The sequence below is a fragment of the Salmo salar genome, chromosome ssa16 (assembly GCF_905237065.1).
Source record: "Salmo salar chromosome ssa16, Ssal_v3.1, whole genome shotgun sequence".
In the NCBI taxonomy this organism is placed as follows: domain Eukaryota; kingdom Metazoa; phylum Chordata; class Actinopteri; order Salmoniformes; family Salmonidae; genus Salmo; species Salmo salar.
In genome coordinates, this window is record NC_059457.1 from 82663590 (window position 1) to 82688790 (window position 25201).

General features: G+C 47.2%; 2 protein-coding genes and 1 pseudogene across 10 annotated transcripts; all 3 read left to right on the forward strand.

Annotated features, from left to right (window-relative positions):
- Nucleotides 1-175: 175 nt before the first annotated feature.
- On the forward strand, nucleotides 176-13000 carry LOC123723948 (STE20-related kinase adapter protein beta). 7 transcript variants are annotated; one of them, XM_045698172.1, is made up of 12 exons: nucleotides 176-222; nucleotides 1664-1743; nucleotides 1918-1997; nucleotides 2519-2643; nucleotides 6481-6586; nucleotides 7013-7134; nucleotides 7849-7957; nucleotides 8185-8308; nucleotides 8969-9245; nucleotides 9409-9656; nucleotides 10833-10875; nucleotides 10982-13000. In XM_045698172.1, exons 6-12 carry the CDS (start codon nucleotides 7045-7047, stop codon nucleotides 11150-11152), a joined length of 1062 nt encoding a protein of 353 aa, XP_045554128.1. In that variant the 5' UTR covers nucleotides 176-222; nucleotides 1664-1743; nucleotides 1918-1997; nucleotides 2519-2643; nucleotides 6481-6586; nucleotides 7013-7044; the 3' UTR covers nucleotides 11153-13000. The 7 variants fall into 7 exon arrangements, with proteins under 7 accessions (XP_045554128.1, XP_045554123.1, XP_045554126.1 ...); XM_045698167.1 differs by having other exon boundaries at nucleotides 2563-2643; XM_045698171.1 differs by having other exon boundaries at nucleotides 178-227.
- A 281-nt stretch (nucleotides 13001-13281) lies between these two features.
- On the forward strand, nucleotides 13282-17101 carry LOC106574924 (cyclic nucleotide-binding domain-containing protein 2). 3 transcript variants are annotated; one of them, XM_045698175.1, is made up of 7 exons: nucleotides 13282-13568; nucleotides 13739-13776; nucleotides 14150-14368; nucleotides 14553-14597; nucleotides 14879-15042; nucleotides 16514-16670; nucleotides 16965-17101. In XM_045698175.1, the coding sequence occupies exons 1-6, from the start codon at nucleotides 13541-13543 to the stop codon at nucleotides 16650-16652; spliced, it is 633 nt and encodes a 210-aa protein (XP_045554131.1). In that variant the 5' UTR covers nucleotides 13282-13540; the 3' UTR covers nucleotides 16653-16670; nucleotides 16965-17101. The 3 variants fall into 3 exon arrangements, with proteins under 3 accessions (XP_045554131.1, XP_045554130.1, XP_014006535.1); XM_045698174.1 differs by lacking the exons at nucleotides 16514-16670; nucleotides 16965-17101 and having other exon boundaries at nucleotides 13742-13776; nucleotides 14879-15344; XM_014151060.2 differs by lacking the exons at nucleotides 16514-16670; nucleotides 16965-17101 and having other exon boundaries at nucleotides 14879-15342.
- Nucleotides 17102-17475: 374 nt separating this feature from the next.
- Nucleotides 17476-24669, forward strand: LOC106573852 (STE20-related kinase adapter protein beta-like; annotated as a pseudogene).
- Nucleotides 24670-25201: the final 532 nt, after the last annotated feature.

Consider the following 25201-nt stretch of genomic DNA (forward strand, 5'->3'; position numbering starts at 1 on the left):
TAATTATATATAATTTTTAAATGGAGTTAAGATACATGGAATTAAAACTAAAATGTACTACGAATTAGGGAAAAAATACCAAAAAAATACTTATATAAATCAGTGCGGTTCACAGATGAAAATGAAATGTATAACAATAATATCCCAACTTTTATCAGGTTCCCACAAGTTTAGTATCTACGTCATTACGTAAAATCATCTGAGAGGAGAGCAAAAACATAGGTGAAGTATGTTGTTGCCATTAACTATAAGTTTCAAACTTCATACTCTCAACAATATACATTTGTTTTAGCAGTGTGTATAACGCATCGCAATGTGTTTCTATTTCATTCCATTGCATCTTGAAAATATTTCATTATCTTCAGTCAGAACAGTGTCTGTACGCACAACTTGTACATTACGTCATATTTTGCGTTGTCATAAGCCTTAACTTTGCCAAATTAGAAATGTTTAAATTGCGAGTTGTGAGCTTCCTCATGTCATGCTTGGTTTGTTCAAGTTTGTTTCGCATTCAGAGTAAGAGTAAGTTGGTTAAAAAAAAAAACAGCCTGCTTTTGTTATGATTGGGCATGAAGATTTCATGAACTGATTTTCATTGTAAGTAAACTCATTGCAGTTAAATGCAATCCTGCATCCACAAATTATGTGATTATGTTAATTATGTGTTGTTGTTTTTTACATGATTATATGAAAACATGTACTAAACAAATGTGTAGGTTACAATCAGAGAGGACAACCGCTTTCTCTGCTACAGTGTTGGGCCCGTTCCACTGGGCACAGACATCAGTTCAACGTCGTTTTGATTTACATTTTGTTGAGTTGTCAAATAACGTGAAATCAACAATGTCACCACATCATCTGATTTAAGTAAAAAGTTATGTGAAAAAAATACCAAATGGCCTTATGTTGATGACTTTTGGCACATCCAATCATTTTCCCACGCTGATTCAAGGCCATTACATATTATTATTTTATGACGTGGAAACAACGTTGATTCAATAATTTTTTCCCCCCAGTAGGGTGTCTCAGTAGATTATAATAAAATAGCTAGAATAGAACAGAATAGACTGGAATACAATACAATAGAATATCGGTTAAAAGCAAAATAATTCCCCAACAACAACAGGCAAGAACTGTCACTATATAGGGTCGTTAAAGACTTAAAGCTTTCACAATGGTGGGTATATGGCAGCGACGACCCATCAAGAACAATAACGGTCAGGGACCAAGGACTCATCATTAGGTCGCGCGCTCATACAATGGGACACGACGACGCACTGTCCTCAAAGTCCCCTTCCCATTCATGCTGTGGCAGGAGAGAGATGGGGAGAAAATATCCATCGAGGCACTTAGCTACAGCCAAAGCGATGGACCACATGCATTTCAGATGCTTGCATTCAGATGTGGCTGCAACGATTCTGTATCACGAAAATGTAACGGATACCGATGTGAATCTGGCTATTGCGCACCAAACAGTCACGTGATGCGTGTTTTAATCTCAGTATTTTGTGGTCACCGACTGGCATAGTTATTTTTGTCGAGACATTTTGATACCTCCGTGAAAATGTATGTTTCTTTCAACAGCATGCATTCAGCACACAATCCCTACTGGGGCTATTATTGCTTATTTAATCATCAATCATTTTATTTTGTGTTTTTCAAGAACGTGGAGCAGTGTTTTGCATGGAGTGATGAAGCCAGATGCCAATGCAGTGGAATCTGAACCCGGTAGAGTACAGCCAGGTAAGCTGTATGGACATACAGACCGCCCCATGGGGAAGGCTGTCTCTCAGGTTGAATCCTAACTAAGTCTCTCATGTTACCATGTATTTCTCCTCTTGCTCATTCTCTCTCTCTCTCTCTCTCTCTCTCTCTCTCTCTCTCTCTCTCTCTCTCTCCACCCCTCTCATTGTACAGCGCGTGCTGTGGTCGTGGAGCGGATAAATGCCATCGCGTGAAGCGCTAACCCCCACGAAGAGAAATCCATGTCTTTCTTGGTAAGGGATATTTATTTTAATCAGCATGGCTTTGATGTTTAGCCGATCATGACAATGATTTATCTAAAGAGGTTGATGATGATGATCTAATGAGCCAGCGTCTCCTCCAGGTGTGCAGTGTGTCTCTCTCATAGCACATTGATCTGGCCACGTTCCATCCTATAACTCATGCTTTCTTTATCAGGATTCATTCATAAGACCCATCTCATTGTCCATGCATATTGCCATTACCTTTCCCTGTAGGTTATATCATGGGTACTAATCTGCTGCTAACCCTGTCATCCATCTCAGCTGTCTCTTTCTAAAGTAGCAGTCACTTCATGGACATGCACTGCATGTCTTCCTCCACAAACACTGTTGTTTCCCACATTGGCTCCAACCTTGATGCTCCAAAAGTATCTCTTCAGTGTTGTCTTCCTAAGTCCCTCATCTCCTTATAAGGGCATGACGGCATGCCTGTCCTCTCTTCCCTCCTTCCCTATTGGACCGTCTCACTCCTCTCCTCTATTCTCCTCTCCTAGGGGGGCATGTCTCACCCCCTCCTCCCTCCTCCCCTCTTCCCCAGGACTGCTCCTGCATCTCCCCCACTCAGGTCCAGCCAATCAGCATAGAGGACCAGTATGAGGACATCAGCCACCAATACCTGGTCAGTACAGTGCTGTGTCCACTCTGTTAGCATCCAATCGGAGCACTGAAGCCCACCCGGCCTTGTCTTTATGGTGTGGTCAGCCTAGTTCTATTCTATGAGGTCAGAGGTCTTTAGGGACCACTAGGACAACATAGGACAGCTCCGGGTCCTGTCTATGTGATGGTATAGCTGCATGTAACCTACCACATAATAGGGCTGCCAGCCACTGACCAGATCACTAGAACATTACATAGCCTATAAGTGAAACATATAGCACAGCAGCAAGCACAGCAGCAAGCCTTTTTCATAGCTGCTGTGTCAGCTCACCCTGGAGCTAACTGCCACAGCATCCCGCCCAGGCACGTGCACAGATGGGAGTCAACCTGTGCCCAGCACTTTGCCCTCCCACTCGCCAACTGCCCTTTTGGGTGGTGGTGTATATATATTTTTTTGTATAAAGTTTTGGTCATTGTTGTTCTGAACCGATTGCCCACAAGTCGTCGTGATGTCGTCTGTTGGTTGCTCCTGTTGGTCAGCCCTGTTGGTTGCTCCTGTTGGTCAGCCCTGTTGGTCAGCCCTGTTGGTTGCTCCTGTTGGTTGCTCCTGTTGGTTGCTCCTGTTGGTTGCTCCTGTTGGTCAGCCCTGTTGGTTGCTCCTGTTGGTCAGCCCTGTTGGTTGCTCCTGTTGGTTGCTCCTGTTGGTTGCTCCTGTTGGTCAGCCCTGTTGGTTGCTCCTGTTGGTTGCTCCTGTTGGTTGCTCCTGTTGGTTGCTCCTGTTGGTTGCTCCTGTTGGTCAGCCCTGTTGGTTGCTCCTGTTGGTTGCTCCTGTTGATCAGCCCTGTTGGTTGCTCCTGTTGGTCAGCCCTGTTGGTCAGCCCTGTTGGTTGCTCCTGTTGGTCAGCCCTGTTGGTCAGCCCTGTTGGTCAGCCCTGTTGGTCAGCCCTGTTGGTCAGCCCTGTTGGTCAGCCCTGTACAGATCTCGCGCTTGCCCAGTTGAGCCTTTTTCCCCAGTCTGCCATTTACTGAGATTGCTAATGCCCGGTATCCAAACATGCATGAGATGCAGCCACCAGCCTAGTGTGTGTAGCTAGCTACCTAGTTTATAATATCAACAGTGTTGCCACAGCAGTATAACATTTCATTAACCCTTGAGTTACATCATCATCAATATTCAGTCTAGTTGCTGTAACCGGTGTGAAATGGCTAGCTAGTTAGCGGTGTGCGCGCTAATAGCGCTTCAATCGGTGACATCACTCGCTCTGAGACCTTGAAGTAATTGTTTCCCTTGCTCTGCAAGGGCCGCGGCTTTTCTGGAGCGATGGGTAACGGTGCTTCGAGGGTGACTGTTGTCGATTGGTGCAGAGGGTCCCCGGGTCGAGGCCAGGTAGGGGCGAGGAGAGGGACGGAAGGAACACTGTTACCCCTGGTTCGAGGCCAGGTAGGGGCGAGGAGAGGGATGGAAGGAACACTGTTACCCCTGGTTCGAGGCCAGGTAGGGGCGAGGAGAGGGACGGAAGGAACACTGCTACCCCTGGTTCGAGGCCAGGTAGGGGCGAAGAGAGGGGCGGAAGGAACACTGTTACCCCTGGTTCGAGGCCAGGTAGCGGCGAGGAGAGGGATGGAAGGAACACTGTTACCCCTGGTTCGAGGCCAGGTAGGGGTGAGGAGAGGGACGGAAGGAACACTGTTACCCCTGGTTCGAGACCAGGTAGGGGCGAGGAGAGGGATGGAAGGAACACTGTTACCCCTGGTTCGAGGCCAGGTAGCGGCGAGGAGAGGGACGGAAGGAACACTGTTACCCCTGGTTCGAGGCCAGGTAGCGGCGAGGAGAGGGACGGAAGGAACACTGTTACCCCTGGTTCGAGGCCAGGTAGGGGCGAGGAGAGGGACGGAAGGAACACTGTTACCCCTGGTTCGAGGCCAGGTAGGGGCGAGGAGAGGGACGGAAGGAACACTGTTACCCCTGGTTCGAGGCCAGGTAGGGGCGAAGAGAGGGGCGGAAGGAACACTGTTACCCCTGGTTCGAGGCCAGGTAGGGGCGAGGAGAGGGATGGAAGGAACACTGTTACCCCTGGTTCGAGGCCAGGTAGGGGCGAGGAGAGGGACGGAAGGAACACTGTTACCCCTGGTTCGAGGCCAGGTAGGGGCGAGGAGAGGGACGGAAGGAACACTGTTACCCCTGGTTCGAGGCTAGGTAGGGGCGAGGAGAGGGACGGAAGGAACACTGTTACCCCTGGTTCGAGGCCAGGTAGGGACGAGGAGAGGGACGGAAGGAACACTGTTACATTGGCTGATACACAGAGCAGACAGAGAGAGGAGCGGCTGCATCAACGACCCTCCCTCCGACCCGACTCCATCCCTTCCTCAGTCAGCAGCATCACAGGTAGTCTAAGCTCGTAACAAGCTCTCACAGTCTCACTGCAGAATCAGATGTTTATTTACGTTTATCTAAACGTCACATTTCGAAGTGCTTTTTACACTCTGGGTTGACTTCTCATGCTAGGTATCGTTCTATTTCTCCAAACATCACATTTTGAAATTGTTCCAAACGTCAAATTTAGAAGATTAAGGGTTAAGGTTTTGGATAGGTTTAAAACATTGTTTAGGCACTCATTCTGAATGGTTAAGCTAAGGGTTAAGGTTAGACACTCGTTCTGAATGGTTAAGCTAAGGGTTAAGGTTAGACACTCGTTCTGAATGGTTAAGCTAAGGGTTAAGGTTAGACACTCGTTCTGAATGGTTAAGCTAAGGGTTAAGGTTAGACACTCGTTCTGAATGGTTAAGCTAAGGGTTAAGGTTAGACACTCGTTCTGAATGGTTAAGCTAAGGGTTAAGGTTAGACACTCGTTCTGAATGGTTAAGCTAAGGGTTAAGGTTAGACACTCGTTCTGAATGGTTAAGCTAAGGGTTAAGGTTTGGATAGGGTTAAAATAAAACACGAGTGTCCACCTCACAACCTTCTGATCCAGAGTCATGAGATTAAGACTAGTTAATCACCAGGTGATACTAAAATATCCACACAAGCCAATAGCCAGCCAGACATATATCTTGAGTTAGAGGATGATGAGTATCATATCATGAAGTTATTATTTCAGAGCATTTAAGATAAATCACAATCAATAAAAACAAATCTTGCTAACTAACTAGCAGATTTACATCAATCATCAACATCAATGATCAGCTGATAGCCCACCTTCTGTTCCCCGCGTCTTTAGGAGGCGCTGTAACTCGCTAGCTTTCAATTTGTGATGATTGAATGCGTTGTTGCAGAAATAAATAGGTCCGTGCTAAAACAAATAAAACAGTTCGCTACAAAGGCAGTGGTATGTTCTGAATGTCGAGATATGAATTAGTTTAAGCATCGGCCCCCTGAAAGGTCTGTGCACGGCCCTGACCCCTTAACACAAAGTAGTTTACAGCCTCTCCCTCCCCCCAGCACCGGCCCCAGTGATACTACCCCCACCCCAGCATTACCCTGTGTAGCTTAACCCCACAGTGCCCCCCCTGTGGCAGCCACTGGTTGGTCATCACCACAACACCATAGTACTTTGACCTCTTCAGGCTCAAAGGCAACACTCACTCACCTCATTCTGCTTCCTCTTCTCTGCTAAATGGACCCATTTCATGTTAGTAAAAAATACCATGCTATACTAAAGCACTTGTAGACTGTATTTGTAGACTGCCTACAGGGTAAAAAAAACAGTTCATTTGGGTGAACTATCCCTAATTTAGGTAAACTACAACATGTTTCCATACTGTTACCATGTTGTTACTACATGTTCTGTGATCTAATGAAATATTCTGCTGATGCGTGTCAGGGTTGGGTGTGAGTACGTGTGTGTTTGATTCTTCACAGAGCTCTGACGTCTCAGAATGCACTTTCACCTGGGGTGGTGCAGGCAGCGATGACATCACAGCGCTCTCTGCTAACTCCGCCCACTACCAGCTGCTGTCAGAGCTGGGTGAGCATACCATTGGTCACAAATCAACTCATCACTACAACCCAGAATGACAAGTCCTTTCACTACATAGTTGTTGCCTGCAGAGTAATATCTCCTCTGACAAATACAAAGCATATTTCCTTTTAGCATGTTACTGTTGAATAGAATAGCTAATCCAAAAGCATTGTTTACAATTTCACTGACCAAGTCCCATACTACACATAGCCCGAGTATAAAGCGTTTGTATTGTGGACATTTTATGTTACACATAGTCTATTACCTTTTGGCACATCTGTTGAATAAACTGGCCAATTCAAAATATTAGTTCACAAATCTCCCTGGATTATTGAAGACCATACTAACCACACAGTCCCTGAGAATTAAGGGTTTTCGGAGTTGAACGTGTTTCTACATGTCTTAATATTTATTACCAAACCGTGTTCACAGGGAAAGGCTTCAACAACCTGAGCCAGGTGCGCATGGCGCGCCACACCCCCTCCCGCCAGCTGGTGGCAGTCAAGAACACCAACCTGGATGAGTGTACTGAGGATGAGCTGCTACAGTTGATGGTGCGGTACTGTATTAAAGGTCCTACAGATACGAACCACCTTGTCTTTTCATTGAAGTTCATGTCATAAGATACATATTTTGTTCCAGCCACAACTGATTCAAAACACCGGATTCAACTAATCAATTTTTTAGTTGAGTCAGTCGATTACTTGAATAAGATGAGTTAGCGTTGGGCTGGAACAAAAACATGTGCTCTTGCTCTCTAGATCCAGGGTCAGGGACCATTTAGGTCATTGTTCATAATAACATTGTTGGCACTTGGCAGTGGTACAAGCCACCTGGCTGACTGTGTGACCCCAGTGTTTCCTGGCTGTCACCCCAGTGTTTCCTGGCTGTGTGACCCCAGTGTTTCCTGGCTGTGTGGACCCCAGTGTTTCCTGGCTGTGTGGACCCCAGTGTTTCCTGGCTGTGTGGACCCCAGTGTTTCCTGGCTGTGTGGACCCCAGTGTTTCCTGGCTGTGTGGACCCCAGTGTTTCCTGGCTGTGTGGACCCCAGTGTTTCCTGGCTGTGTGGACCCCAGTGTTTCCTGGCTGTGTGGACCCCAGTGTTTCCTGGCTGTGTGGACCCCAGTGTTTCCTGGCTGTGTGACCCCAGTGTTTCCTGGCTGTGTGACCCCAGTGTTTCCTGGCTGTGTGACCCCAGTGTTTCCTGGCTGTGTGACCCTAGTGTTTCCTGGCTGTGTGACCCCAGTGTTTCCTGGCTGTGTCCCCAGAACGAGGTTCTTCTCTCCAGGCTGTTCCGCCATCCCAATCTGCTGACCTCTCGCCTGGTCTTCAGCTCCTGCTGCCAGCTCTGGGTCCTCACACCACTCATGGGCTACGGTCAGTCTACTGCATGCATCTTCTAACACACGTTTCCTCTCACCATCTCTCTCCCACACTTACTCCCCCCATCTCTCTTCATCCATGCTCCTTCTCTCAGCGATAAGTTGGTTGAACTTTACTTTTTATGGTACAGAAATGACATGTTAAAAAATGCCTATGTTTGTAAGAAACATTACGAACCATTTGGAACCATAGTTACCGACTTCTCTCTCTCTCTGTCCCAGGTTCGGCAGATAGCCTGCTGAGGACGTTCTTCCCTGACGGGATGAGTGAGTCCCTGATCGCTTACCTCCTCCACGGAGTCCTGAAGGCTCTGCAATACCTGCACCTCATGGGCTACGTGCACAGGTGAGGGAGGAAAGACACCATGGGGACAAGGGAGAGATATGAACCATTTTAAGGCTTCTACATGTAGCCGATGTGAAATAGCTAGCTAGTTAGCGGTGCGCTAGTTAGCGGTCAAGCGATAGGTAACGATGCTTCATGGGTGGCAGTTGCTGATGTGTTCAGAGGGTCCCTGGTTGGAGCCCAGGTTGGGGCGAGGAGAGGGACTGAAGCAACACTGAAACACTTCTGTCCAACTATAACCAACCCAACTGTTAAACGGTTCTGGTACTCCTTGTATACAGTCTCGCTATTGTGTTACTATGTGTTTCCTAATTAGCAAATGCTTGTAACTTTTTAACTCTGCATTGTTGGAAAAGGGCCCGTGAGTAAGCACTTCACGGCAAAGCCTACACCTGTTGTATTCGGCGCTTGTGACCAATAACATTTCATTTGATTTGTTGAAAGAATCAGCCTAGTTTGCGGTCTCAGTTGGACATAGTTGCTCGGAGTTGCTCGCAATTCAACATGTAGAATGTGCCAGGGACAGTTGGTCTGAGCTGGTAAAAACAACCTAATGCATCATCAATAGTTAGTTGACTGTAGTTGTGTAGAAGCCTGAAGATTTGGCGAGAGTGAACGCTCTTCTCCTCTTCTCCTCTCCTCTTCTCCACTTCCTCTCAGGGGAGTGAAGGCCAGTCACATCCTGCTGTCTGGGGAGGGCCGTGTCTACCTCTCGGGGCTGCACAGTGTTTATAGTATGATGCGGGATGGGAAGAAGGTGAGGACCGTGTTCGACATGCCCCATCACAGCCCTGCCCTGCTACCCTGGCTCAGCCCAGAGCTGCTACGACAGGACCTGCATGGCTATGGGGTGAAGTCAGACATCTACAGTCTGGGGATAGTAGTCTGTGAGCTGGTCAGTGGCAGGGTGCCTTTCCAGGACATGCCCCCTACACAGGTACTGGGGCCTTACATACATACAGCACAATGCCATACGCTAGGGCTGTTCTCATACATTACAAAACATAGTTCAGTCTGTGAGAGTCTCTCGTCTTTTCTCCATCTCTCTCCCTCTGTGTGACTGTGTCCATGTGTCCATATGTCTGTGTCTCTCCCTCCAGATGCTGCTCCAGAAGCTGCGTGGGTCCCACTGCTGCCTGCTGGACGTGGCCCCCTCCCCCCTAGGGGAGCTAGGGGGGCTGAAGGTGTCCCGCTCCGGGGTGGACTCTGGCATCGGGGAGAGTGTTGCCACGGGCAGCCTGACCCACACCGCCACCGCCGAGAGACCTCAGAGCCCCGCCCCCAAGAACCACTCGGCCACCCTGCACAACCTGGTCCAGCTGTGTCTGCAACAGCAGCCCGACTGCAGGTGAGACATACACGTGCGCACACACACCGAACGCAACGCACACACCAACACACACACCGAATGCAGGTGAGACACGCACACAGGAGCAGCAGACGTTATACACACGGGCTCTGGTACCTCCGTTTGAAGTCGGTTCTTTCATTCAAGGAACAATTTTAAATGTTCTTGTGTTCTGTCTGAATTTCTGTCATTTTTGAAAGGCATGTAATATGTGAGATTCCAAGTGCTGCTAGATATGACAGTGTTGTGGGACATTAAGACACGGTGTGACTGCTAGATATGACAGTGTTGTGGGACATTAAGGCACGGTGTGACTGCTAGATATGACAGTGTTGTGGGACATTAAGACACGGTGTGCCTGCTAGATATGACAGTGTTGTGGGACATTAAGGCACGGTGTGACTGCTAGATATGACAGTGTTGTGGGACATTAAGACACGGTGTGACTGCTAGATATGACAGTGTTGTGGGACATTAAGACACAGTGTGACTGCTAGATATGACAGTGTTGTGGGACATTAAGACACGGTGTGCCTGCTAGATATGACAGTGTTGTGGGACATTAAGGCACGGTGTGACTGCTAGATATGACAGTGTTGTGGGACATTAAGGCACGGTGTGACTGCTAGATATGACAGTGTTGTGGGACATTAAGGCACGGTGTGACTGCTAGATATGACAGTGTTGTGGGACATTAAGACACGGTGTGCCTGCTAGATATGACAGTGTTGTGGGACATTAAGGCACGGTGTGACTGCTAGATATGACAGTGTTGTGGGACATTAAGGCACGGTGTGACTGCTAGATATGACAGTGTTGTGGGACATTAAGACACGGTGTGACTGCTAGATATGACAGTGTTGTGGGACATTAAGACACGGTGTGACTGCTAGATATGACAGTGTTGTGGGACATTAAGGCACGGTGTGACTGCTAGATATGACAGTGTTGTGGGACATTAAGACACGGTGTGACTGCTAGATATGACAGTGTTGTGGGACATTAAGGCACGGTGTGACTGCTAGATATGACAGTGTTGTGGGACATTAAGACACGGTGTGACTGCTAGATATGACAGTGTTGTGGGACATTAAGACACGGTGTGATTGCTAGATATGACAGTGTTGTGGGCCATTATGGCATGGTGTGACTTTGTCCTGTTTTGGTGTTCCATAGACCCTCTGCTTCTACACTGTTGACCCATGCCTTCTTCAAACAGGTAGGTCTCATCATCATCAAAATGCTGTGTTTTGGACTGGATTGCATTCTGTGGTACGGTATGGCTGACTTCGTATTCATGTATTTTTCTGTGGACTGTATGACAGGTGAAAAGGCATCATACCCGGGACTCCTTCCTCAGTCTCATGTACCCCGCGGTGCCCCTTGGAGTTTCCAGCCCCGATGACCCCCCTGTGTCCTGCCCCCCTACCCCGTCCTGCCACCCCCCCACCTCCGCCATCGCTCACCCCACAGAGGAGGTGTGGGACTTCTCATAACCCTCCTCCCTGCCCCCTTCCACCTCCGCCCCCCACATCCCAAAACCTGACAACCAAGCCTAACTCAAGACAATCAAAACGATCAAAAAACAGCGAGCCCAAACCTTTCTACTGTGTTTGATTGGACTTGTCCTACCCACCTCTCTTAGCCTTTCTACTGTGTTTGATTGGACTTGTCCTACCCACCTCTCTGAGCCTTTCTACTGTGTTTGATTGGACTTGTCCTACCCACCACTCTGAGCCTTTCTACTGTGTTTGATTGGACTTGTCCTACCCACCACTCTGAGCCTTTCTACTGTGCTTTGATTGGAACTGTCCTACTCACCTCTCTGAGCCTTTCTACTGTGCTTTGATTGGACTTGTCCTACCCACCACTCTGAGCCTTTCTACTGTGTTTGATTGGACTTGTCCTACCCACCTCTCTGAGCCTTTCTACTGTGCTTTGATTGGACTTGTCCTACCCACCTCTCTGAGCCTTTCTACTGTGTTTGATTGGACTTGTCCTACCCACCTCTCTGAGCCTTTCTACTGTGTTTGATTGGACTTGTCCTACCCACCACTCTGAGCCTTTCTACTGTGCTTTGATTGGACTTGTCCTACCCACCTCTCTGAGCCTTTCTACTGTGTTTGATTGGACTTGTCCTACCCACCTCTCTGAGCCTTTCTACTGTGCTTTGATTGGAACTGTCCTACCCACCACTCTGAGCCTTTCTACTGTGCTTTGATTGGATTTGTCCTACCCACCACTCTGAGCCTTTCTACTGTGTTTGATTGGACTTGTCCTACCCACCTCTCTGAGCCTTTCTACTGTGTTTGATTGGACTTGTCCTACCCACCTCTCTGAGCCTTTCTACTGTGCTTTGATTGGAACTGTCCTACTCACCTCTCTGAGCCTTTCTACTGTGTTTGATTGGAACTGTCCTACTCACCTCTCTGAGCCTTTCTACTGTGTTTTCTAGGCTTTTATATGTTTGTTTTGAAACTCAAATAAGGGTCTGCAGGTGGATGTTTATTGTCACGAGTCTTGTCCTGGAAGCAGAACTGAGCCATTTCCCCTTAGATAGGCCAGCTGCTGGAATAGGAGGGCGGGATTATTGAAGCTGCTCTGCCTGGATCATCCAATGAGGATCTCTGTGCCATTGGTGTGGCTGCCGGTCGACGACAATGACAACCAATGACGTTGCAGGACAGTGAGGACACACCCCCATGCCAGTGAAAAAGACCTATCACTGGACTCATATGGATCGTACTACGAACAGTAATGTGAACTATTTTAGGCTATTAGACTGTGAAAGGGCATAGATAATAATGTGTCAGGGTTTGAAGAGGAAGATAACAGATAATGATATGTTATGGAGTTGGAGAGGGTATGAGTGTTAAAACACAAGTGTGCAAGCAGAGACGGTACGAGAATAGCTAGTGTGTTAGTGGAAGTTCTATGGTTATCCCTCTAGTCTTGTGAAACCAGCCTGATCTCGCGATAGCTCACATTCCCGAAGTGAAACTAAACGTGAGCTCAGCGGTCCGTCTGATTGACCAGGCTGCTATCCCTCCCCTGTACAACCAGTGAAATCCCTGTGATCAAATAAGAACTATAACACTACTGTGCTTTGAGACGCAGCTACCCTATACACGTCCTCCTAGTCGTAATAAACGTGTGGGAGGGTCCTCAATTGTATCGTTTTTATGAAATCTGTCAACTGTTTATGATACATTTATGTGGATTATTCTGTGATTGATGATTATGTGTATGAGAGATATTTTATGTATCAGTGCATATCAAACATGTTATAGCTGTATGAGCCATATAGAAGTGTTATAAATATATTCATTATCAATTTTCTAAAACAATGTCCCTTTTTTTCTTGTCTTTGGAAGTTCTGTATGGTCTTTCTCACCAACTCTGTTAAAGCCTAAATAAGCAGAAAGCTGTATAAGGGGTTATTGAAGGTTTAGGTTGGGATTGGTGGTTTTTGGCAATAATGTGTTTAGGACTGCATTGCTTGAGGTAGAAGTTGCCCCAACCACAGATCTAAGATCAGATTATCCTACCCCACATCCACTTAACCTTTAGGGAGATGAACAAATATCTGACCCTGTATCAGTGGTTAGGTTTGACTTCTACCCACTCATAACTACATCACTGAATAGTCTATGCCTAAAATATGGACTAGCGCTGTCGTTGTCAACCTGGGATATGTATACCACTGGGGAGACTTGGCCTTTCTCCAGGGGGATTCAGAAGACACCTCCACAACCACTGTCCCAGCGACTGTCCTGGCTGAGACGCTACGATAGAATACACCCTGTGATGTCACAGAGGAACCTCTCTAGTGGGTGGAGTCCATATCTCAAAAACAAACAACTAACACCTGACACCATTGGACAATGGAGACAGGAGAGAAAGCGGAGAAAGGTAAAACCACATTGTTTCTTCATTTACATCTTAGTCACTACAAAAATGCTGTGGCTTAGAAACATACCCACCACCGGTGGAGAAGAAATGATCTATGGTCTACAAATTCTATCATTTTGTCCTGGTGAGGGCTATTAGTTCATTTGATCAGCATCTCATTCTGTTTCCAGCAGCTGCGAAGGAGGCCAAGACGGACCTCAAGGATGTGGTAATGTGCATAGATATGGAAAGCTAGATAGGGATTTTGGTTAGAGTCTGCAGGCACAAACTGTCAGCCATTATTATTACACCATCTTAGTTGTATTTCTATGGTAACAGGGCTCTCCATAGACTCTCTTAGTTCACGTTTAGGCCTTCAGATCTGGCCACATAAACCCCTCCCTACTTATCAACAGCATGTCCTGTTATGTATACCACTCTAGTTCATAGTTCAGTCCAACCTGTGTCCTCTGATCATGGGTGTTTAGGAGATGTAGTGACAATGCCAATGACCTTACAGTCCATGTATTGACCTCTCTCTCAATCCTCTAGCCAGTCAATGTAGTGACCTCTCTCTCTCCATTCTTCCCTCCCTTCTCTAGCCATCGGCGGTTTTACATTTCCAGCAGGCAGCAGAGATGTTATTCTCGGCCCCGGTGCAGGCTGCTCCATGCCGGGGAAAGCTAGGCTTTAAGTGGGCGGTGCGCAGCGTCATCCTGATGACTCGCTTCTGCCGCTACTTCATGTCCCGTTCCAACTCTCGCCAATTCATGGAGTTCAACTTCCGGGAGACCATCACCAACCAGCCGGCCGGGGGAACGGTGGGTCGTGTGTGTGTGTGTGTAGGAGAGTGGTACTGTTAAGGGGAAGTGATAAGGTGCTGTGTTTTGCTAGGCTAACGGGCCACCAGGTTTATGTAGTGGTCTTGATGGGAGATTGAGAAAGAAGCTACAGTTTTGATATCCAGAAAGACTGGAAAGTAAACATTGATTTCTGTTCTTGCAGGGTAAAAATCTGGTGTTTGACCTGAACCACTTCAAAGTGAAAGAGGTAATGTGACCGTATGAATTTAGAAGACCTATGCTGGGTATGAAAATACTGTGTTTATGACTGTAAGGAATGTTGTTCTCCTTGGTGTGTGTGTGTGTGTTTCTGTGTTCGTGTGTATGTCTTTGTCTCTGTCTGTGTGCATGAAAGCTATGTGTGTATGTGTGCTTGTATACGTGTGTGTGTCTCTGTCTCTGTCTGTGAGCGTGAATGCTATGTGTGAATGTGTGTGAGCGTATGTGTGCTTGTATACGTGTGTGAGCATTATGTCTGGAACATTCCAGGACCGGATCCCTGTTCTGCTGGTGGAGATTATGCGGAAGTGCCCAGAGGAGCGTTCTGAGTCGGAGGTGTTGCTGGTTCACAACATGCTGAGCTCTGTGAGCATGTTTCGTCGCTACAGTGGAACCCTGCAACTCCTTCTGGCCAGGGTGGTTCGCTATCAGAGGTTAGAGGTCAATCCCCTGTCAATCAATTGCAAGAAAATGAGCTTTAAAACTGCAAAATGTTCTTTTCACCCCAAGACAAAATGTGCAGAATTGCAGGAAATAAGCTTTAACCCTGAAAAATTCTCTCCACCAACAAGAGGGGTGTGAACAGTTTGTGTCATGAACAGTGCTTGTGCCCATAGAAATAGATGCAACGTGCACAACGAGGCGCCGGATGTTCCCCAATGCTGGAAAGGGAAAGGGGATACCTAGTCAGTTGTACTATTGAATACCTTCAACTGAAATGTGTCTTCCGCATGGTCTTCCCTGTGGCTCAGTTGGTAGAGCATGGTGTGTGCAACGCCAGGGTTGTGGGTTCGATTCCCACGGGGGGCCAGTACAAAATGCATGAAATGAAATGTATGTATTCACTACTGTAAGTCGCTCTGGATAAGAGCGTCTGCTAAATGACTAAAATGTAAATGTAATGAAGGGGGGCCTGAGTGAACACGTTTGGAAACCCCTGCCTTAGGGAACGCAATGGAAAATGTCTTGGTAGTATAGTCCTTCCCTGTTTCAGTCAGTTTGGTTTCTTTTAGTGCTTAATAAACACAACCCTTGTTTTAGGCTATAATAGTCCGGTAACACTTCAGTTGAAGTGGCTTCTTGTGAAGTGTTGTATTGCCTTTAAACATTCATAGGACTTTATAGATGCAGTCATTGTCACGCCCTGACCCGAGGGCTCTCTATGGTGTTGTAGGTCAGGGCGTGACTAGGGGGTGTTCTAGTCGATTATATTTCTATGTTTGGGTTTGAGTATGGTTCCCAATTAGAGGCAGCTGATTATCATTGTCTCTAATTGGGGATCATACTTAAGGTGTCCCTGTTCCCACCTGCGTTGTGGGATATTGTTTTGTGTATGTTGCGCCACTGATGTCACGTTTCGTTGTTGGTTTATTGGAAGTTTCACTGCAAATAAAGATGTGGAACTCAACACACACTGCGCCTTGGTCCGTCTATTATCACGACCGTGACAGTCATAGAGCTTTATACTTAACTGTACAATAAAGCATTAACCACTTAGATGTAAAGTCCCCTTCAGCTTAGGGGACCTGCGTGGTTCTGGTACTGGTTCCGACCGACATTTTTTATTATAAATCGATCTGTAGACAGCGTAGATCGAAATGGATTGCGTTGAGCGATAGCCCTGGTTCCCACGGACACAGTAGTACAAGCATTAACGAACAACAAGAAGCCATAATATCACAGCTGTTATATTTAACTATGACTGCATAAGGGACTACAAATATGTTTACAAGGCATTATAAATGCTTTACAAGTTTGTTCTTGTCTAATGTTCTGTATTATGTTATGATCCATGGTTTGTGTGGACTCCAGGAAGAGTAGCTGCTGCTTTTACAACAGCTAATGAGGATCCTAATAGATAACAAATAAAGAGTTACCAATCACCCCGCGCGGCTATGCCTGCAGGTTGGAGCGTCGCAGAGTGGTCATTAAGAAGGGCCATTGGGGACACAGCTTCTACTTTGTGTTCTCTGGGCTACTGGCCGTCACCAAGGACAACGACGGGAGCAGTGCCTTCGTGGATAAGGAGCCCATCCTCATCTAGAAGGGCATGAGCTTCGGGGTGAGCCCTAACAATTATATGTTTTTGTAGAAGCAATTTTTTTAAGAGGCAATATCATTATCAATAGTCATAGTAGTGATAGTGGAGGTAGTAGTGGTGAGAATGGTAGTGATATTGTTTAGTGTTTAGGAAAAAGATATCTGGGTTCTTGCGAACGTCATACCTCACATACATTCAAAGCCTGATGGGCAACGCAGACGAGTAGGTTCAACCACATGAAATAGCACACCTGACCGTAGCTAGGCTACTGGCTACTGTTGTGATTATTAATGGTCAGTAACTGTTGTCTGTCAGGATGTGGCCTTGATCAAAACGCTGAGGAGGAATGCCACTGTTGTGTGCATGGAGGAGACGGAGCTCATGGTGGTCGACAAGGAAGACTTCTTCGCTAACAAGATGGATGTAGAGCTCAAGAGGGAGTTTGACTATCGCTTCAGGTTCTTCCGGTGAGATAATAGGATGTTTTACTATCGCTTCAGTTTCTTCCGATGAGATTCTGCAGCCAGAATTTTTTTTAGGATCTGAATATATACCCCCTACAAACCTGTCTTTGTTGAGCACCGCTCCTACTTTCCTAAAGAGTGAAGGCCTCCCTGAATCCGTGCTACAAACCTGTCTTTGTTGAGCAGCACCACTCCGACTTTCCTACTGAAAAGCGAAGGCCAACCTGAATTCCCGCTACCAACCTGTCTTTGTTGAGCAGCACCTTGAACTCCCACTACAAACGGTGTTTGTAACTCTAAGTCACCGGGAGTCATATTGCCCCTCTTTCCACCTATTCACCTCTGTGTCCCTTCTCTCCCAGGTCACTCCAGCTAGTGTCCTCCTGGTCATACTCTCTCATTGAACAGATGGCTGACCATTCCAAGGCCGAGCTAATTTCGCTACGGCCACGTGGTCGTCAAGGACACCAACGACATGGGCAACATCATTTTCATTGGCAAGGTAACCGGGGGGCTAACTTGTAGGCCTACAGTACATGTGGGGAATGTTGGGTAATGTAGTTGCAGGCAGAGATGTTTGATATTAAATGCTTCCATTACAGGGCCAATGTGACGTGTTGAGAGTGGTGGATCTTACCTCCTGCAGTGCCTACCAACGCCTCCTAAAACAGTATGCAGACTCAGGTACTGGCACGTGTTTATAATACAATCCTACTGTAATGTGTTGACACACAAAATATGCATACAATATACACAGTTCACATTTCAGCATTAAGTTCTAGGCAACCTCAGTTTTCCCTGTATCCTATAACAACCAGAGTAACACTTATTTTATTTTTATTCAAAAAATGTGTCTGTTGTTTATATTGAGTTTTGAGTAAGATTATAACATTTGTGCAATGACATGTTGAAGAACAATAAAAACAACTAACATTATCTCGCTCTCTTTCTCTCTCCATCTCTCTGTCTATGCCTGTCTCTCTCTCTCTCTCCCTCCCTCTCCCTCTCTCTCAGTAAGCAGAGGTACATGTTTGCCAACACATGGATTCAAAGGCGAGCTGACAAACCAACCAGGAAGGTAATGTAACTGGCCACAGTGTATTTACCTGGACGTACCACACATCAGTGACGTCGCTGCATCTCAGCTGTGTCCAGTTAGTTCGCTGCCCGGTGATAAGTTGTGTCTGTCTGTTCTACTCTTCCTCAGTGTCATAAAACACAAAGTCCTCCTCAATAATCCTCCACGTCCTCCCAGAGGACTTCCTGCAGACCTGCCCACTAGTGCCTGTTTCCTGATCGACACCCTTCATCAGAGCAGCACATTTGTACGTAGCCTTGAGATCCAGACATTACCCACATCAACATTGGAAGAAACCTGTATGGTACTTGTGCCTTGTGTTCAGCATGGATGACCATGTAATAACATGATAATATGACATCCATGTCATGCTGTGTTCTGGGCATAGAGTTGTAATCACTTCCTTGAACTCTTCCTCTAGTGTTTTCTAACTCTATGGTTCTGTGTGTCTGCTGTGTGGTGTGGTTCAGGGTCTGAACCAGTACCTGATGCCGTCGAAGCAGAGAGACTGTCACAGGTTCACTCTGGTCAGCCAGAGCGTGGAGATCCTGCGGGTGGAGAAGACTCGCTTTGACAAGCTGGTGGACAACACCACCATGAAGAAGCTGGAGGCCCTGCAGAAAACCTACCCTAGGTGAGACTAATGGATACCAGTTCAGATGGGCTGCCCTTACTGGTGCACTTCATAGAAAAGACGGGGCACCAGAAACAACCCCTAGCCCCTACCCATTAGGTGTTTGTGTAAATCTAAGATGACTCAGGACTAGATAGGTGTAAGGCAAGCAATCCACAGAGGGCAAGGTGGAACTTTCACTGTATTGCTTATACCTATCTAATCCTCTCAGATCTAGCTAGGGAGAATGTACGCATTACTGTAAGTCGCTTTGGAAAAGAACGTCTGCTGAATGGCATATATTATTAATAGCGCTTTTGTGTTATCTTCCTGTGTAGCGACAATGAGCTGTGCACTGTGTTCCTGGAACACAGCCGCTGGAAGGACTACAAACACAGCGTGGTACAGGACCTGTTCCCCCACCGGGTTGCCCCAATCAGAAGCCCCAAAACCCAGAAGCAGCAGGGCCACTGTGGCCCCAGCCAGGCCCTCCAGCAGACCAGATACGTGGTCAACAGGCTGAAACAGACAAAGCAGAGGGTAGAGCCAAAAATAATTAAATAAAGGACTAAATGTGTAGATGAATGAATACATAGACATGGTTTTATCAATATGCTTCAAGTTGGAGCGTTTGCTGCATTCTTCATTATTTTCATGCATTTCGTTAACATCAGGCAGAAATCAAATTATCTGCACACCATAATACCATTTCTCAAGAAGAAAGGTTTTGAAGTATAATTTCTCATGAGTGGGTCATGAGAAAACATACTTTAAACCCTTCTGCCCCTGCTCTCTGTGAGTAGAAAGCTGGAGGAACTCGGTTGTCACTAGTTAACACAGCCACGAAGTCGAAATTGGCTATATTGTAAAAAAAAAATCACAACACCATAGTACTTTGACCTCTTCAGGCTCAAAGGCAACACTCACTCACCTCATTCTGCTTCCTCTTCTCTGCTAAATGGACCCATTTCATGTTAGTAAAAAATACCATGCTATACTAAAGCACTTGTAGACTGTATTTGTAGACTGCCTACAGGGTAAAAAAAACAGTTCATTTGGGTGAACTATCCCTAATTTAGGTAAACTACAACATGTTTCCATACTGTTACCATGTTGTTACTACATGTTCTGTGATCTAATGAAATATTCTGCTGATGCGTGTCAGGGTTGGGTGTGAGTACGTGTGTGTTTGATTCTTCACAGAGCTCTGACGTCTCAGAATGCACTTTCACCTGGGGTGGTGCAGGCAGCGATGACATCACAGCGCTCTCTGCTAACTCCGCCCACTACCAGCTGCTGTCAGAGCTGGGTGAGCATACCATTGGTCACAAATCAACTCATCACTACAACCCAGAATGACAAGTCCTTTCACTACATAGTTGTTGCCTGCAGAGTAATATCTCCTCTGACAAATACAAAGCATATTTCCTTTTAGCATGTTACTGTTGAATAGAATAGCTAATCCAAAAGCATTGTTTACAATTTCACTGACCAAGTCCCATACTACACATAGCCCGAGTATAAAGCGTTTGTATTGTGGACATTTTATGTTACACATAGTCTATTACCTTTTGGCACATCTGTTGAATAAACTGGCCAATTCAAAATATTAGTTCACAAATCTCCCTGGATTATTGAAGACCATACTAACCACACAGTCCCTGAGAATGAAGGGTTTTCGGAGTTGAACGTGTTTCTACATGTCTTAATATTTATTACCAAACCGTGTTCACAGGGAAAGGCTTCAACAACCTGAGCCAGGTGCGCATGGCGCGCCACACCCCCCTCCCGCCAGCTGGTGGCAGTCAAGAACACCAACCTGGATGAGTGTACTGAGGATGAGCTGCTACAGTTGATGGTGCGGTACTGTATTAAAGGTCCTACAGATACGAACCACCTTGTCTTTTCATTGAAGTTCATGTCATAAGATACATATTTTGTTCCAGCCACAACTGATTCAAAACACCGGATTCAACTAATCAATTTTTTAGTTGAGTCAGTCGATTACTTGAATAAGATGAGTTAGCGTTGGGCTGGAACAAAAACATGTGCTCTTGCTCTCTAGATCCAGGGTCAGGGACCATTTAGGTCATTGTTCATAATAACATTGTTGGCACTTGGCAGTGGTACAAGCCACCTGGCTGACTGTGTGACCCCAGTGTTTCCTGGCTGTCACCCCAGTGTTTCCTGGCTGTGTGACCCCAGTGTTTCCTGGCTGTGTGGACCCCAGTGTTTCCTGGCTGTGTGGACCCCAGTGTTTCCTGGCTGTGTGGACCCCAGTGTTTCCTGGCTGTGTGGACCCCAGTGTTTCCTGGCTGTGTGGACCCCAGTGTTTCCTGGCTGTGTGGACCCCAGTGTTTCCTGGCTGTGTGGACCCCAGTGTTTCCTGGCTGTGTGGACCCCAGTGTTTCCTGGCTGTGTGACCCCAGTGTTTCCTGGCTGTGTGACCCCAGTGTTTCCTGGCTGTGTGACCCCAGTGTTTCCTGGCTGTGTGACCCTAGTGTTTCCTGGCTGTGTGACCCCAGTGTTTCCTGGCTGTGTCCCCAGAACGAGGTTCTTCTCTCCAGGCTGTTCCGCCATCCCAATCTGCTGACCTCTCGCCTGGTCTTCAGCTCCTGCTGCCAGCTCTGGGTCCTCACACCACTCATGGGCTACGGTCAGTCTACTGCATGCATCTTCTAACACACGTTTCCTCTCACCATCTCTCTCCCACACTTACTCCCCCATCTCTCTTCATCCATGCTCCTTCTCTCAGCGATAAGTTGGTTGAACTTTACTTTTTATGGTACAGAAATGACATGTTAAAAAATGCCTATGTTTGTAAGAAACATTACGAACCATTTGGAACCATAGTTACCGACTTCTCTCTCTCTCTGTCCCAGGTTCGGCAGATAGCCTGCTGAGGACGTTCTTCCCTGACGGGATGAGTGAGTCCCTGATCGCTTACCTCCTCCACGGAGTCCTGAAGGCTCTGCAATACCTGCACCTCATGGGCTACGTGCACAGGTGAGGGAGGAAAGACACCATGGGGACAAGGGAGAGATATGAACCATTTTAAGGCTTCTACATGTAGCCGATGTGAAATAGCTAGCTAGTTAGCGGTGCGCTAGTTAGCGGTCAAGCGATAGGTAACGATGCTTCATGGGTGGCAGTTGCTGATGTGTTCAGAGGGTCCCTGGTTGGAGCCCAGGTTGGGGCGAGGAGAGGGACTGAAGCAACACTGAAACACTTCTGTCCAACTATAACCAACCCAACTGTTAAACGGTTCTGGTACTCCTTGTATACAGTCTCGCTATTGTGTTACTATGTGTTTCCTAATTAGCAAATGCTTGTAACTTTTTAACTCTGCATTGTTGGAAAAGGGCCCGTGAGTAAGCACTTCACGGCAAAGCCTACACCTGTTGTATTCGGCGCTTGTGACCAATAACATTTCATTTGATTTGTTGAAAGAATCAGCCTAGTTTGCGGTCTCAGTTGGACATAGTTGCTCGGAGTTGCTCGCAATTCAACATGTAGAATGTGCCAGGGACAGTTGGTCTGAGCTGGTAAAAACAACCTAATGCATCATCAATAGTTAGTTGACTGTAGTTGTGTAGAAGCCTGAAGATTTGGCGAGAGTGAACGCTCTTCTCCTCTTCTCCTCTCCTCTTCTCCACTTCCTCTCAGGGGAGTGAAGGCCAGTCACATCCTGCTGTCTGGGGAGGGCCGTGTCTACCTCTCGGGGCTGCACAGTGTTTATAGTATGATGCGGGATGGGAAGAAGGTGAGGACCGTGTTCGACATGCCCCATCACAGCCCTGCCCTGCTACCCTGGCTCAGCCCAGAGCTGCTACGACAGGACCTGCATGGCTATGGGGTGAAGTCAGACATCTACAGTCTGGGGATAGTAGTCTGTGAGCTGGTCAGTGGCAGGGTGCCTTTCCAGGACATGCCCCCTACACAGGTACTGGGGCCTTACATACATACAGCACAATGCCATACGCTAGGGCTGTTCTCATACATTACAAAACATAGTTCAGTCTGTGAGAGTCTCTCGTCTTTTCTCCATCTCTCTCCCTCTGTGTGACTGTGTCCATGTGTCCATATGTCTGTGTCTCTCCCTCCAGATGCTGCTCCAGAAGCTGCGTGGGTCCCACTGCTGCCTGCTGGACGTGGCCCCCCTCCCCCTAGGGGAGCTAGGGGGGCTGAAGGTGTCCCGCTCCGGGGTGGACTCTGGCATCGGGGAGAGTGTTGCCACGGGCAGCCTGACCCACACCGCCACCGCCGAGAGACCTCAGAGCCCCGCCCCCAAGAACCACTCGGCCACCCTGCACAACCTGGTCCAGCTGTGTCTGCAACAGCAGCCCGACTGCAGGTGAGACATACACGTGCGCACACACACCGAACGCAACGCACACACCAACACACACACCGAATGCAGGTGAGACACGCACACAGGAGCAGCAGACGTTATACACACGGGCTCTGGTACCTCCGTTTGAAGTCGGTTCTTTCATTCAAGGAACAATTTTAAATGTTCTTGTGTTCTGTCTGAATTTCTGTCATTTTTGAAAGGCATGTAATATGTGAGATTCCAAGTGCTGCTAGATATGACAGTGTTGTGGGACATTAAGACACGGTGTGACTGCTAGATATGACAGTGTTGTGGGACATTAAGGCACGGTGTGACTGCTAGATATGACAGTGTTGTGGGACATTAAGACACGGTGTGCCTGCTAGATATGACAGTGTTGTGGGACATTAAGGCACGGTGTGACTGCTAGATATGACAGTGTTGTGGGACATTAAGACACGGTGTGACTGCTAGATATGACAGTGTTGTGGGACATTAAGACACAGTGTGACTGCTAGATATGACAGTGTTGTGGGACATTAAGACACGGTGTGCCTGCTAGATATGACAGTGTTGTGGGACATTAAGGCACGGTGTGACTGCTAGATATGACAGTGTTGTGGGACATTAAGGCACGGTGTGACTGCTAGATATGACAGTGTTGTGGGACATTAAGGCACGGTGTGACTGCTAGATATGACAGTGTTGTGGGACATTAAGACACGGTGTGCCTGCTAGATATGACAGTGTTGTGGGACATTAAGGCACGGTGTGACTGCTAGATATGACAGTGTTGTGGGACATTAAGGCACGGTGTGACTGCTAGATATGACAGTGTTGTGGGACATTAAGACACGGTGTGACTGCTAGATATGACAGTGTTGTGGGACATTAAGACACGGTGTGACTGCTAGATATGACAGTGTTGTGGGACATTAAGGCACGGTGTGACTGCTAGATATGACAGTGTTGTGGGACATTAAGACACGGTGTGACTGCTAGATATGACAGTGTTGTGGGACATTAAGGCACGGTGTGACTGCTAGATATGACAGTGTTGTGGGACATTAAGACACGGTGTGACTGCTAGATATGACAGTGTTGTGGGACATTAAGACACGGTGTGATTGCTAGATATGACAGTGTTGTGGGCCATTATGGCATGGTGTGACTTTGTCCTGTTTTGGTGTTCCATAGACCCTCTGCTTCTACACTGTTGACCCATGCCTTCTTCAAACAGGTAGGTCTCATCATCATCAAAATGCTGTGTTTTGGACTGGATTGCATTCTGTGGTACGGTATGGCTGACTTCGTATTCATGTATTTTTCTGTGGACTGTATGACAGGTGAAAAGGCATCATACCCGGGACTCCTTCCTCAGTCTCATGTACCCCGCGGTGCCCCTTGGAGTTTCCAGCCCCGATGACCCCCCTGTGTCCTGCCCCCCTACCCCGTCCTGCCACCCCCCCACCTCCGCCATCGCTCACCCCACAGAGGAGGTGTGGGACTTCTCATAACCCTCCTCCCTGCCCCCTTCCACCTCCGCCCCCACATCCCAAAACCTGACAACCAAGCCTAACTCAAGACAATCAAAACGATCAAAAAACAGCGAGCCCAAACCTTTCTACTGTGTTTGATTGGACTTGTCCTACCCACCTCTCTTAGCCTTTCTACTGTGTTTGATTGGACTTGTCCTACCCACCTCTCTGAGCCTTTCTACTGTGTTTGATTGGACTTGTCCTACCCACCACTCTGAGCCTTTCTACTGTGTTTGATTGGACTTGTCCTACCCACCACTCTGAGCCTTTCTACTGTGCTTTGATTGGAACTGTCCTACTCACCTCTCTGAGCCTTTCTACTGTGCTTTGATTGGACTTGTCCTACCCACCACTCTGAGCCTTTCTACTGTGTTTGATTGGACTTGTCCTACCCACCTCTCTGAGCCTTTCTACTGTGCTTTGATTGGACTTGTCCTACCCACCTCTCTGAGCCTTTCTACTGTGTTTGATTGGACTTGTCCTACCCACCTCTCTGAGCCTTTCTACTGTGTTTGATTGGACTTGT